Here is a 14074-nt window from a genome sequence, read left to right as displayed (position 1 = left end):
ACATAAGCCAGGGATGGAGCCCACCATTCTGTTTTGTTTCTGTGACTCAAGTCTGAGAGCCACTGAGTCAGGAAAGGCAATTCCATCCTTTTAATGGGGTAAGTCAGACCTGAGGCTTTCCCCACATCTCCTCAACCCTATGCATAGTAATGCAAAGCCTTAGGGACTGGGCAGCCACAGGGTGAGTAGGGGTTAGAGAATCTCCATTTTCTCACAAGCTATTCAGGTGGCACATCAATGTTAAGAAGTTATGCTTCCCACTAATACTTTATATACATACATAGCCCTTATGTACATCCTCCTTGGCAGCCTGCCCTCCTAACTCACAAGTAGATTTGAGAATTGTTGGCTGAGAAGAGCTAGGCAGAAGCAGGAGGTGAATGTGACCTCTGGGTCTCCAAGTTCAGCTGGGATGACAAGTTTCCTCTAGCTCACAAAGCTGTACCCATCCCATAACCACAGGGTCAAGGGTAGCTATAAGAGACAAGCAGGTAGTGAGAATACCACTTCTTTTTTATTAGATCATTATAAAAACAGCAGGAATATGTTAGAACATAGTATTGACTTTATTGAAATGTGTGTGGTCCCTGAAGACCATCAGGATTTGGCAGCATGTGGCCTTGGCTGCCCTTTTGCCAGCTATAAAGTGATGGGTGATCTTTCCTGCTCTACATCTTCTCTTTGTTTGGATAACTCATATTCTCTTCAGAAGCAATTCTGTTTATATAACCTTTTCCTTCTGGTGTGTTAGCTTCTGAGATGAGCACACCACTGATGTGGCTGTTGCTTGAGTTATTGGTGCTTCCAAGGGGCCTCAGCACATGCAAATAGAAAAGGGTATGCCACATAGGGACCTGACCAGCACATTGGAGGTCATGATCCAATTCATTCTCACAAGGGCCATTTCACAGAGGCAGTAGTTCAATTGAACCTTGGTACGACACCTTCAGAATGTTAACTGACATGCTCTGGAAATGCTGACAGCCCTGTGCTTGGTTGTGCAGACAGCCTCCCATACACAGATATGTCAGCACCCAACACTGTTGGATGCCTTCTGATATCTCTCAGCCATTGAGGCCATGATGTGTATTTGGTCAGTTTGGTGGTGGTGGTGGGGAGACATTTGTTGTTCTTTTTATTGTAAGTAACTGGCCATGTGACAACATAGATGAGCACTGAGGAAGGACATCGTGCAATGTGAAAACTGTCATGCACTTTGATTCTACTGATACAATGTACCTGGGGATCAAAATCATAGAGACAAAAGACGAATAATGAATGGCTTCTAGAGCTACAGTGAGGTGGCAATGGTGAGTCACTGTTTAATGGGTAATAGAGGTACAGTTTTACAAGAGGGGAAAAGTTCTGGAAATGATTGTACAATGATGCTGAATACTTAATTCAAACCATACACTTAAAATGGTTAAGATGATAAATTGCATGTTATGTAGGTGCTACCACACTTTTTTAAAAATTTAAGTAAACACTACTATCTCACTGCAGTTTACATAGCTGAATAGTTGACAAGGAAAATACTGTTACTTAATAGCATATGCTACATATCTGAATATTATATCTAGGTGAATTTCAGTATCACCCTCAATTTACAGAGGGTGGTAAGAGGTAGGTTAGAAAGACAGCAACTCACAAAGCAGCTTCTGAGGCAGACTAAGATCCAAGCCCAAAGGACTGCTTGCTTTCAGTACAGGAACTCAGAAGCAGCACACAATACTTACCATGGAAACAGCTTATAAGACCTGGCTGGCTTCAGTATGGTGCCAGAAACAAAAGAGGATATCAGGGCCACTGATTTGCTCTGATGTATCACACTGACAGGTTTTATGCATGTATGTGATAGTAAAAAGTGCTAGGTAAGAACTAGTGGAGAGAATTCAAGAAATTCCTCTCTATGAAATTCTGGGATGCATAGTACCAGCTCTGATTTCTTATTACTAACACATGTCTCTGACAGCCAGTGACGTGACAAACTTGCCAGTGAAGAAATTACCATGGCCCCAGGCATTTCTTGGAGGGTCTTAGAGCTCAGAGACACATAGCCCTGGAAAATCTGTCATGAATTCTACACCAAGCTGTGTAGTGAAGAATAGAGAGAACCTAGGGACCACAGAATAGGTAGAGGGTTAGAAGATACAACTTTAAGTGAGGTGTGCGAAGGCCAGTCATTGAGGGGATGGAGGAGAGTATATGACCTGCATCTCCAGTCTGCAGGGCAGCTGGCCTGTCCTAACAAAGCCCAGGTAAATGTCCTGGGTATAAGCATGATCTACATGATATGTACCCAGTTCTTACCTACTGGTTCTGAAACCCATACTGTGTCCACTCTCTTGCAACCACATCCTCACTGGAAAGAAGTGGCTGGAATCTTTAGCTAAAGCTTGATTCCCATTTCTTCCCTGCTCTCTGTGTTCATCCCATATCTACCTGCCTTGATGAGAACATGGCAGTACCTGGTGTGTGTCAGTGGTCCAACTGGTCGCTCAGGTCTTCTTGGGGGCAATGCACCAGGTCTGTTGAGAGAATTGGTCTTAGGTGGCCGAGGCTTTTTAGGTGGGATGGCAGGAACAGAGGGCTTCTGTAAATCCAGTTTTGTCTCTCTCTCTGGTCTTTCTTTAAGTCATTGTTTGATGAAACAAGCACAAAGAAAACAGACTTCATGTCAGTGGCAACACTTAGATGTAGGTTGTTTATTCCCTGCTCTAACAACCACCACAACAATAAAAACATACATTGATACCATTTCTGAGAGCAAGGATGATGGCAAGGAGCACCACTTACTCATAGCCAACTTAGAAAAAGCCAGAATTCCCTGTCCCCTTCTTCCTCTGCTCTTGCTAGTGCTGCTCCTTCAGCCACTGACCCTTCAACGTCTGGCTCAAACATCTCCCTAAGAGCCTGTGCAAGATAGTATACAACTGTTGCTCCATAGATAGGTGATAGGCTTTACTATATGGCCCACATGATTTGCTGCTGGGTATAGGGGAAAATGGGCCTGATTAACCTCTGAGTTATCCAGCCAATAAGGGAGAAAACTATTCAGGGAATAACTTATTCAGGGACCTCTGTGCATACTTTGAACTTGGAAGATGAAGGGGGGGGGTTCTCAGATTTTGGGTCCTACTTTTGTAGCATGGAGCTATTAGGATGAGCTCCAATCCAGATCTGGTAGTCAAACTGTGTTGTTCAATGACAGTTTCAGTTTTCCCATTCCCAATGAGCCTTGCCTTGTGTATCCTTATGTGTAATACAAAAAGCATTAATCCATAGTCTTACTAATAAAGACTGAATTTCCATGTGTGTGGCCTACTGAAGCATAGGTTAAATTTCCTGTTATTTATTTGAATGCAAGTCCTCAGGACACCAGTGTTTCATTGGCAAGCACAGACATGGAACATGTTGTTTGGGAGCTCAGAATAAGTGGCAATAACTTTAGGTGCTTCCTCGGGTACTAAAGGAAAACACACCCAACTGGAAATGATAAGAACTTACTATCTGGCACACTAGGGCCAGAAAAGGAGGAGCGAAGCTAAAATGTTAAGGAGGGCTAGCTCCCTGGCAATAGGAATGGAATAAGGACAGGAATGTAGTAACTTGCAGGATGACATGGTATGTATTTTGGTGACATCACAGGGGCACTAATACTCAGATGCTGGTTCCCTGAAAGCCCTATTGCCTCTGACTAGGACTTTTGCCTCCCGTAGTCAGTGTGGCATAGGATAAGGACTCTGTAAGAGGAAGAGTGAGGGCTGTGTGGCTACATGGTCAGCCACGGAGAATGGCTGCTCACACTTCCATCTATCTATAAGTTAGCATGAGACAAGGGAGGGAATATCTTCATCACAGAGCCTGGCTAGGATGCAGACAGTAGAGTCTTCTATGAGCACAGGGGATAGTGTTTAGTTATTTCGCAACACTTGCTTTTAGCCAAGAGCTGTTGATAGGGCATGCACTGAATAGCAATTTTTCCCCATTGATCTCTAACACAGACTTGGCCTTCACAACGAGGTTCTAATGACTCAAATTTTACCTGCTCACCAAGAAAAAAAGAGGAACGGATCGTTAATAGCTTGCAATGTTGGCAAAACGTTTAGCAAGCTGATGTAAAACATTAAATTCTACAATAAAATTTCATGAGGCCACCAAGGAGCACCTCCAGATAATTATAACCATTAATACAGTATTTCTCTTGTGACTTCAAAATAACTGCTTTTTAAAATGGAATTTACTTGACTTCCTGTTCATAATAACATAGCACTTTCCCATATAAGTGTGTGATCAATCAAATCTTGGGAACCTGGTAAAAGGAGCCCTTCCACAGCACACAAATTTCTTTGGGAGAGACAGCCCAAATGATGGGAATCAAACACATTTGCAAACCTGTGTGAAGTTTTAAGAGACTCCTCTGCCAAAAGAATTTCTGACCTATCTGGCAACTGAGACTGAGTTGCTTTTCCCAGTATGACCATGCCACCCTCCTCACCTCCAAAATTCTTGACCAAGAACATGTGTCTGTAGTGCTATTAGCCAGAGTCAAGGGCCCAGCAGTGACCAAGGATGAGGGCTTTTATCTGTCTGGATGGGAATTTCAGCAAACCAAGACCTCCTATCAATGATGTATGACCCCTCCCGCCAAGACATTGAGAAAAGTGGAGGGAATATATGGAGAGCATGAAATATGTGCAGGGCCCTTGAACTTACAAACCACTAAGTTTGAAGTACAGGCAAGGTGGCAATGGCAGGCACATATGGAAGAGCCCTGGCCTAGTTGGTTTTGATTTGAAGAGAAACTTTGTCCCTACAAAGTGCCACATAAGCCTCTCCTATTTCCTTTGGAATTATATGTTTGGAAGCAACCCAAACAAACCAATAATCACCATATTCCAAAGAAAAAGCAAATTGTGTGAGTTATTGGAACTAGCGCTGTGACAAACAGCTTCCTTGTTTACTGTTGTAGACATACCAATGAAGAATTTTTTTCCTACCTTTCTCTTCTGTTCTGTTTGGAAGTGTTTCTGGTCTTTCAGGAGGTATCTTTTTAATTTCATGTTTTCTCTCTGTGGTACCTAGGAGGGAAAAGCTAATTGCAATCAGAAAATGTTTTCTCTATTTCGTTGACATGTCTGTATTTAAATATTGGTTAAGTATAGCAAAGGCAATAGATTTTCATTCCTGAGACGGGTACTATGTAATATTAATTCTTCACAAACATAGCAGAGCTCATTTGTAGCCTATGTCATGAGATTTGGCTTGTATAGCTGCATGTGGTGGTGTGTGTCTATAAATTTAGCACTTTGGAGGCTAAGGCAGAATCACTACAAGTTGAAGGTCAACTAGGGATATTTAGACACTGCCTTAAAAAAGTCTGCAAGCCAGGCATCGTAGCCCATGTCTTTAATTCCAGCACCCAGGAGGCAGAAGCAGGCAGATCTTTGTGAGTTTGACACCAGCCTGGTGTACAAAATGAATTCTAGGACAGCTAGGGCTGCTACACAGAGAAACCCTGTCTTAAAAAAAAACACTCAATAAATAAATAAAGTTTGCATAACTGTAAATATTTAATTACTATAACATCATTAATCTTTTCTAAATATTTAGACCATGTCTCCTTGGTCATTAAAAGTCAAATGATATAATGGAATGGGCATGTAGAATGTGTAAAAATAATTTATTCACTAAAACACATAAATAAGGAATCATAATAACATGTTTCACCAGGATCTAGACTCCATCTTCTAATAGACTAAATATATAGCCTAGAATTGTTTGATAAACCTTGCATTATAAGGTGAAATCTTTATTCCCTTGGCAAGAATGGGACAGTCTTGTGAATGCTTTGACCAGTAGTTGAAGTAATCCCATGCTATTTCCAAGGCTAAGTTATATGCGGCCATTTAGCTTATACTTTATTTGTTGGAATATTGGATATCCTATAGAGAGGTCAACTACCGCAGAGAAGCCATGCATACACACTCTGGCCAGCTAAGCCCAGTCTTCTAGGCACTCTTGACAAAGAAAGTAACACGTGTGAATAAAGCAGCTATTTTTCAGGAGGATATTCCAGCCTCAATTAGTTCTGCTTTCCCAGCCACTGACCCAGGCTTGCTGGAATAGAAACTACCCATTTGGGTCATGCTCTGTTCACATTCTTTACCCACAGACTCTATGGCTCTATAAGGATTGCTATTTTATGTCACCAAATTTGGAGTGGTTTGTCACACAGCAGTTGTAGCTAGAACATAATTTTGAGGAGCATGCAAATATGTTACAGTGGTTTTCCCTGAATCCTTTTTCTGTGTGTGAATTCTTTAAGTATTACATGATTCCCAATACACCACCCTTTACATTTCTTCTTTACTCCTGTGGCCTGCCACTGTTCCCTCACCTGATGTCCTCATCAGTGCTGTTGGCTTCAGGCATATAAGAGCACTGGGAACGAGCTAAGCACAAAACAGTCAGAAGTACTCTTCTGATGGACATGGAGGAGTACCTGACACTCTGCCTGGCTGGCCCCTGAGATGAGTGTTAAATACTGAAATCAGGATTACGAAGCCTCAAGAGTTAAAAAAAATTAACATTCCACTGAACATATTCTTCATGTGACTTCTGTTAATGACTCACTTATACATTAAAAACTGTTTCCATTTTATATCATTTACATATTTGGGTTCTTTTTGGTAAAAAGAAAATGATGATGGAAACATGAATGTCTATGTACTTCCTTACTACAAAGTAATTCTCAAGCTACTTCAGGATAAAATAGCAGGAAAATAAAAAGGCCCTGTACCTTACCTGGAAGAAATTCATCACAAATATTGGTAAAATCATTTCAAAAAGAATGTGTCTACCATGCTACTACACAGTCTCGCTTCTAATGACAATTCTACTATCTCCAAGAATCTGATCCTACTTACTCTTTTCTAGTCTTTCCAAGCCTCAAACTGCTCATTTCAATACTTTGGGCTACAACTGATTACCAAGGCCTCTAGGGAAAAGGGTCTTCAGAGAAAAATATGCAACTAGTTTGTTTTAATCATAGCACAATAAAATATTTATATAGTCAGAACCACTAGATGGCAAAATGAAACTATGCAATGTCAATGGGGATTAGGGTGGAATAGGACATTTAATTAACACCTAATTCCAGGAATCGATATCTGTAATTCTCAATTAGACCCAAATAAATTGAAAAGAAATTTAATCTTAAATAGATGTTTTTCTCCAAATTCATGGTACCCTGAAAAAAATATTTTTTAGAAAAATTACTTTGTAGTTGCAAGTCATCCTGGATGGACTTCATAGTGAGCTTCAGGCCATCCAGGGCTAAAGTGAGAGGCTCTGTCTTTACAAAACAAAATACTTCTTAATAAATGTATGAAAAAATCAAATCTGGCAATTTACATCTATTCATATATTATATGCTATAGCTATATCATAATTGTAGATTTTTTAAAAAAATTAAAAAACAGCCTTAATTATTTTGTTTTAGCTGTTTCTTGTTAAAATTAATATGCATGCACACATATATTAGCATATATCACTATGTAATATAATGGGCTTCATTGTGACACTTTCATACATGTATGCCATGTACCTTGATTATACTTTTATTCTCTCTTGTCCCTTCTCCTCTTCAATTTGTTAAAGAAAATCAAAAACAAAAATACTTAAGTGGTCATTTACAAACAAATTTCCACAATTAACTGACTGTTATAAAGAAGAGCTGCATTGGAAAGCATAAAACATTATCTTTATGTATAGATGAGAACACACTGTGCAGAGAGTTATTGAATATCTAATGACATCACTTCTTTCTATATAATTCAATCTTAATATCTAAACTATATAGGATGAGTGAACTGGAATTTTTTCAAGACTAGAAAAGAATCAAGAGGAAAAGTATCTATGGCTAGGAAAAAAAACATCTTTTTGTTGGGGGAAATGAAGTAAGTACAAATTTTGGCTAACCACATAGGACAGTGAAAACCCAGCAACTGCACATATGCTATGACGTGATTCCACGGGAAGCAATCTTCCCTAAGTTGACCCTCATTAAGGACAATAACCAGGTCTTTGTGCCTCAAAAACAGATTATAGAAAACCAACAGTACTTTCTTTAAGTGGAACCCCCATTTCTGCACGCTTTAGTGATGAGGGTTCTTTTGTTTGTTTGCATCTAGGAAAAACAGCAACTCATTTCAAATCTGCCTGCTGAGACCAAATCATAATCCCCAAAGTAGCAGACTGTGGATTCAGGGATTTTGAACTCTTAAAGAAAATGTGAAGTTGTGTGAAAGAAAAATGAACATTTTGTGTGAGGGACCTGAAAAGTACATTACCTGCTCCTTGTTTGATGACAGGAGCGGATGGAGGTGGTGGTTTCTTGGGTCTCTGAAAAAAAAATCAATCAAAATTATACATGAAACTGTTGTCAAGCTGTAGTATAACAGACAGACCACAGACAATGTTTTCTGGGTGCAGTGTGGACAATTTAGAAAACCTCTCCAAAAAAAATTGAGCAATTCTCTCTCTGAGGACACCAGCTTTCTTTTGGCACCTCTAAATAAACACTGAAGTAAATTCAGTTGGCAAACCAAAACTCAGACCAACAAGTGAAATGCCATTTCCCGGTTTCTAAATTTATAATAGCCTTCTGGAAAAACCCAGCTCAGCAAAAAATGGTTTGAAACCAGCAAGCACAATGGTACCTCCTACACTGAAACCAGATTTGCAATTAAGATTTAATCAGCTGAATAAGCAAGTGGTTCAATAAGAGTCGCCATGAAGACTCAGGATCAGATCCGGTAGAATGTGTGGAACTGTAAACTAAATGCAAACCAAGAGTATACTGAAGCCTGGAAAGTTCTCCCCTTTTTGCCTCTTTCTATGCTGAAGCTAGAAGCTCATTTATGAGATCCTCTACATAGCAGTTATACCTACAGCATGTGATAGACTGGAATGGATGTGGGGTTTTCCAAATTGGCCCACTATTTCTTTTTCTGCTGCCCATTGTTACTCTGTAGGTGACAAAAGTAGCAGTGCAATCAGTAGCATTCATTGCTGAACTGGTTTCAGAGTTTGTGGGCTTTTCCTTGTCACCCATATTGCCTGTTAGGAGGGAGATTGGCAAAACTAAACTGACCAAACATTTCAGTGGTTGGAGAACACACCCATATCATCTTGTACAGTGATGTTAAGGGCAAGGGGGTAACCATCCAGAATTCTAGCCCCCAAGGAAGGATAGGAATGGAGAAGGCTGGAGTGTGTGTCACTCTTGATACTCCCTGCCCTCTCAGGCACCATGCATGTGCGGTTCTAAGAACACTCCATAGAGAATCTTCTGGTTTCCAAAAATGTACTAGTGTGACATTACCACAGGGACCATGAAAGGCAGATTCCCAGCCTCTACTCTGACTTACCTTTCTCTGACACAGCATTGGGATATAGAAAGAATTTGTTTCAAATAAAATCCAGACACATAAGGAACTTGGGCAGCAGCAGGGGGCAATGGGAAACATAGCATGAAGGCTCAGGATTCAGTAACTTTTCAGCCTGTTTCTTCACTAGTTGGTAATTCCAACACATTACTCTGAGTAAAGGCTATAGCAAGGCAGGCAAGGGAAAGGCTCTGAAATCTGAAGTTCTGTAGAAACCTTTACTATTAGCCAAGGACAATGACAAACAACCTCACCTAGCTCTTCTTTCTTATTGGTAAATGGCCATTAATATTCTCTTCCTCTTGGGAGGAGGCAATTTTGCAAGAAGAGTTAGTAATCTTTGACTTGAGCAACTCATGTAGCAACTCTACAAGTAAATGACATCAATATGCCCATGCTGCTGTTGAAATAATTGAGAGAAAGACATTTCCCAAGGTCAAGCTATTAAATGGGGTAGAGAGGACCGGGAGTGAAGCCCAGGGCTGTTTGACCCACAGCACACTCTTAACTACTGTGAAGGCAGAGTGCTGGCGATCAGCCTTGAGGCAGGCCACCAGGCCAGCATGACAGAACACACACGGAATTCACTGAAGTCAGGCAACTGTACGATGGTCAGATTGGGAGGAGGAAATGGTTATCAGATTGCAGTTCCAGTATGAGCTCAGCTGGGCTGGGCTACAGAGAAGTAGAAAGGCTGGAAAGAAGTATGGTTAAAGTGGTGATCTCTGACTAGCAGGATCGTGTGTGTACATGCCCATGTATGTTTCCTCCTTGTTGTTTCCTTGGACTGTCACATAAACTTTATTATCAAAAAGCATGCTGCTCTCAGGGGCTCCTTCCCCCACAGGCTCTGCACTGAGTGTGTGTGTTTGTGGCTGAGGGTCTCCCAATATTCCATTCCTTTTGTCAGCCTTTTCCAGTGCTCTATTTACTCTGTCCTTTTCTTTCCTTTTCTGTCTTGGTATAAACTAGCCTCAAAACAGATGTGTGTTTATATACTGAAGTTATTGCTGGAATCTTGCCATTCAACCTTCTTTTACCTCAGGATCAGAGTTACTGCTTATTCATGAAACTGCCAACAGCATATGGTCTAATTCTTCCCAGCCAAGTCCCAACAATGCCCACTCCTGGATGCCTTTCTCACTCCTTGGTGGTTTGAAATATTCTTTTACTTTTAAAGACATTTTATTTACTTTGTGTGTCTGGCAATATGTGTGAGCTTGCACACATGTGTCAGAGTATGTATCTAAAGATCACAGGCCATCTTGTGGGAGTTGGTACTCTCCTTCCATTGTGTGGGTCCTGGGGGTCAAACTCAGACTGTTAGGTTTGGAAGAAAACACCTTTGCTGGCTGAGTCATCTCTCTGGCCCTAGTTTAAAATATTCTACAAACAATTGTACATAAGCCTCCCTAGTGGAGACATTGCCTTAAATTAGTGTGTGTGGGGGGTAGGTGCAGAGAGAAAGGCAATTATAAACTAACAAATTTTCTGATTACTGGGAATGTAAAAACCAAAACAAAAATTCATATTGTGACATGGCAAAAAAAAAAAAAAAGGATGGAAGAATAAAAGGAAAGGAAAAAGGATGGAAGAATAAAAGGAAAAAGGGAAAAGGGAGGCGGGGAGAGAGAATGGATCATGTGGCAATGTTGCAGTAACAGACTATGAAAAGTGGTCCCAGCCTGTGAGTGTGACAATGGGAGGAGGCAGAGTGCACATTTATGATGAAGAGTTGTGGCCACTGCAGAAGCAATTAGGACACACATTTAAAAGGAAGCTATGAGCTATCTGTCCCGTATGCAGCACATTGGATAGGCACTCGCCAGCAGAGGGACATTATACCCCATCCCCTTTTGGACTGAACACTTTCTCTGGTTTCGCTAAGTTTAACAGATTATAATGACATCATTTCCCCCTTCTTTTTTCCTCCATCCAAACCCTCCCATATATCCCCTCCTTGCTCTCTTTCAAGACCCATATAGCTACAATGGAGAAGATGAAGCTCAGAGGGACTGTGACAATCAGCTGGTAGCAAAGGGGGCCTAGAAGCCTTACCATTCACTGTCCAGACAATGAGAACTTAGTTTTCAAAAATCAACAAACAAACAAAAATAAAATGCCAGTAACAACAACAAAAACCCGTGAACTAGTATTTCCTGATCTCTAGTTAAGTCCAAAGCCTTTTGTGGTCTCATGCTTTTAGGGGACATGTTTCTACTATGTGTATATTTACTTCTGCCAGCATATGGAGCTGCTGGTTCAAATAGAAACAACCTGCCACCATTCAGGAACAAAGCAGCTATATTTGATTATTACCATTACAGTACCAAGAGGAAACAGATCTGAATGTCCCAGAGTAGGGAACTGCTTCCTGTGGAAGGATTTCAGAACCAACTTTGCCCTTGGTTTGACAAGACTTGCCTGTGCCAACTCAAGAAACTTGTCATCTGCCTCAACTGCTTTGACTGGCTGGAACTGTAAATTGTGGCTTTGCTTTATGAACCAGTTTGCAACTCTCCAAAGCCCTGAGATATGCTTTGTTAGAAATAACCTGAGGGTAGACCCTGTTGGTTGGTTATATATAAGGAAATGGCTTAGCCTATTTGATGTTGCTGTAGCAGAGCACTGAAGTCTGTGTAATTGATACAGAAAATAGGTTTATTTGGGTTCTTCACTTTGGAAGTCCAAGAACATGGTGTTGGCTTCTAATCAGCTTATAATGAGGGCTTTGTTGTACTTCAGCCCATGGCAGAAAGAGGGAAGGGTAGCAAGTACAGGCAGATGAACCATGCATAAGAGAAACCAAAGTGTGATGCAAGGATTGTAACTTACATTTAGTCTCAAGAAAATGAATCAGGTCTCTCCAAGAATATATTAATCAATTCATGAAGGTGATACCCCATGACCTATCAATTTCTTGCTTTGTTCTGTGTGGTGGGAATTGAATTTAGCACTTTACACATGCTAAGCAAGCACTCTATCGCTGGGCTATATTCCCAGTCCCAAATACTCCTTAAGGATCCTACCCCTCTCAAAACTGTTACACAGGCTACCAAGCTCCCACATGAGTTTGGACAGGGATAAGTCCTAGTTGTATCCTAATGAAGTGGCAGGAGTTGGTTAGGGGATTAGGTAAGCAAATCTTAGCTTGATTTTTAGGAAATTCGGACCTTAGAAACACCTTCATGTATCACACTAAGCTCAGAGACTTGAAGGGACATAAACTGACTTTTTCAGACCAGGGCAGCCATCACAGTTCAAGAACACAGGAGGCTCTCCTTTGTCATCACTACCATATCTGGAGGACTCACTACACTTTGAAAGCATGGAGCTTGGACAATGATCGGAATGATGATAATGTCTATACCAGCTCCTCTGTACCTTCCAGAGTCCAAACAACATCCTGCTCTGTCATCTGCACAGGAGATCCCCCTTATGTAACCGGCTTTTGGGAAAGTCTCTTGTTGGTTTCCTACCTCAGTCTATAGCCACATAGTATGCATCTGTAGTCTCCCTCCTGGATGGATCAATCCAAATGGGTGGCCTACTAGGTGGTCATCTAGACTCTGGCATAGAGCTTCCTTCCAATAGGCTGTCTCAACTTTATTCCATCCAACCCACCCTGCAAGTGATGGCTTAATTATATGCCCTGATCCCATGTCCAGTGGAAGGACCTGGGCATTCCTTTGTCTGGGAAGTGAAATGTGACAGAAGCCCAGCTGCATGCACCCCTCTCTCTTGTCTTTTATTTTAGACTAATACAAGAGGAATCAATCAACAGGAGAGGAAAGGCAGAAACAAAGCAGGCATATTTGACACCATAAGACTAAAGGACAAAGCTATCCTATCTGCCAATTTTATACCATGTACACTTCAGTCCTGATAAAGGAGACGCTTTGGGTATCAGCTCAAAAAAGTTCCAAGTGGGCAATGGAAGATCCTCCCTAAAGATAAGGATATGACAAATGAGAGAACATAGGCTGTAAGTACTGCCAGGAAAGGAAGGGGTGACACTATCTGGGTGGCCTGGGGAAAACATATTGAGGCTATATCAAGAGACCAAATTAAGGTGACATAGATAGCTTGACAAGCCCCATTCCTGTATATGAGACCACCTGAAAAAACTAAATATACAAGATAGATTTATTGTAAATAGATTATCTTCCCCAAACTGCTTATTTGGAGGCATATATTTATTTCTTCTGTAATTTACTGGCCACATTTAAAACTTAGGAAATATTATAGGAGCTATTTCAGGGTTAATGGACATGCCTAGGAATGAATAACTACTAGGAACAAATTTATAAACTGGATTGTCTATGAAATTGGAAAAGAGACAATAGTCAGAATTGATGCTGCAAATGGTGGGGTAAACATCACTGGAACTCCTTTTGGATAAGATTTTGAATTTGTGATGATGAATAGACACAGAGCTCTGAGAAAGTGGGAAATCAAGTGATCATATCACAGTGTGTCTGGAGAGTGGTATGAATAGGGCAGTGGCCAGCAGTTACTTTAAAAGATCTATTCATTCCTTCATGCTCCCTTCCCCTCATGCATGAGTTGCATGCACACACACTGGTACATTCACATAGAGGTAAGAAGAGGGTACTGGATGC

At 40.9% G+C, this 14074-nt stretch overlaps 1 protein-coding gene across 1 annotated transcript in view; it reads right to left on the bottom strand.

Annotated features, from left to right (window-relative positions):
* Positions 1-9118, bottom strand: part of Sh3kbp1 (SH3 domain containing kinase binding protein 1) — a 52478-nt gene extending 43360 nt beyond the window's left edge. The window contains exons 1-4 of the mRNA XM_051178897.1: positions 9032-9118; positions 8355-8406; positions 5001-5081; positions 2469-2628 (exon numbers count right to left, since the gene is read on the bottom strand). Coding sequence (XP_051034854.1) covers positions 2469-2628; positions 5001-5081; positions 8355-8406; positions 9032-9118 — 380 coding nt within the window. The remainder of the gene's footprint in view (positions 1-2468; positions 2629-5000; positions 5082-8354; positions 8407-9031) is intronic.
* Between the last annotated feature and the right edge of the window lie 4956 nt (positions 9119-14074).

Source organism: Phodopus roborovskii, unplaced genomic scaffold (assembly GCF_943737965.1).
Source record: "Phodopus roborovskii unplaced genomic scaffold, PHOROB, whole genome shotgun sequence".
In the NCBI taxonomy this organism is placed as follows: domain Eukaryota; kingdom Metazoa; phylum Chordata; class Mammalia; order Rodentia; family Cricetidae; genus Phodopus; species Phodopus roborovskii.
This window is presented reverse-complemented; position numbering and strand designations above follow the sequence as displayed.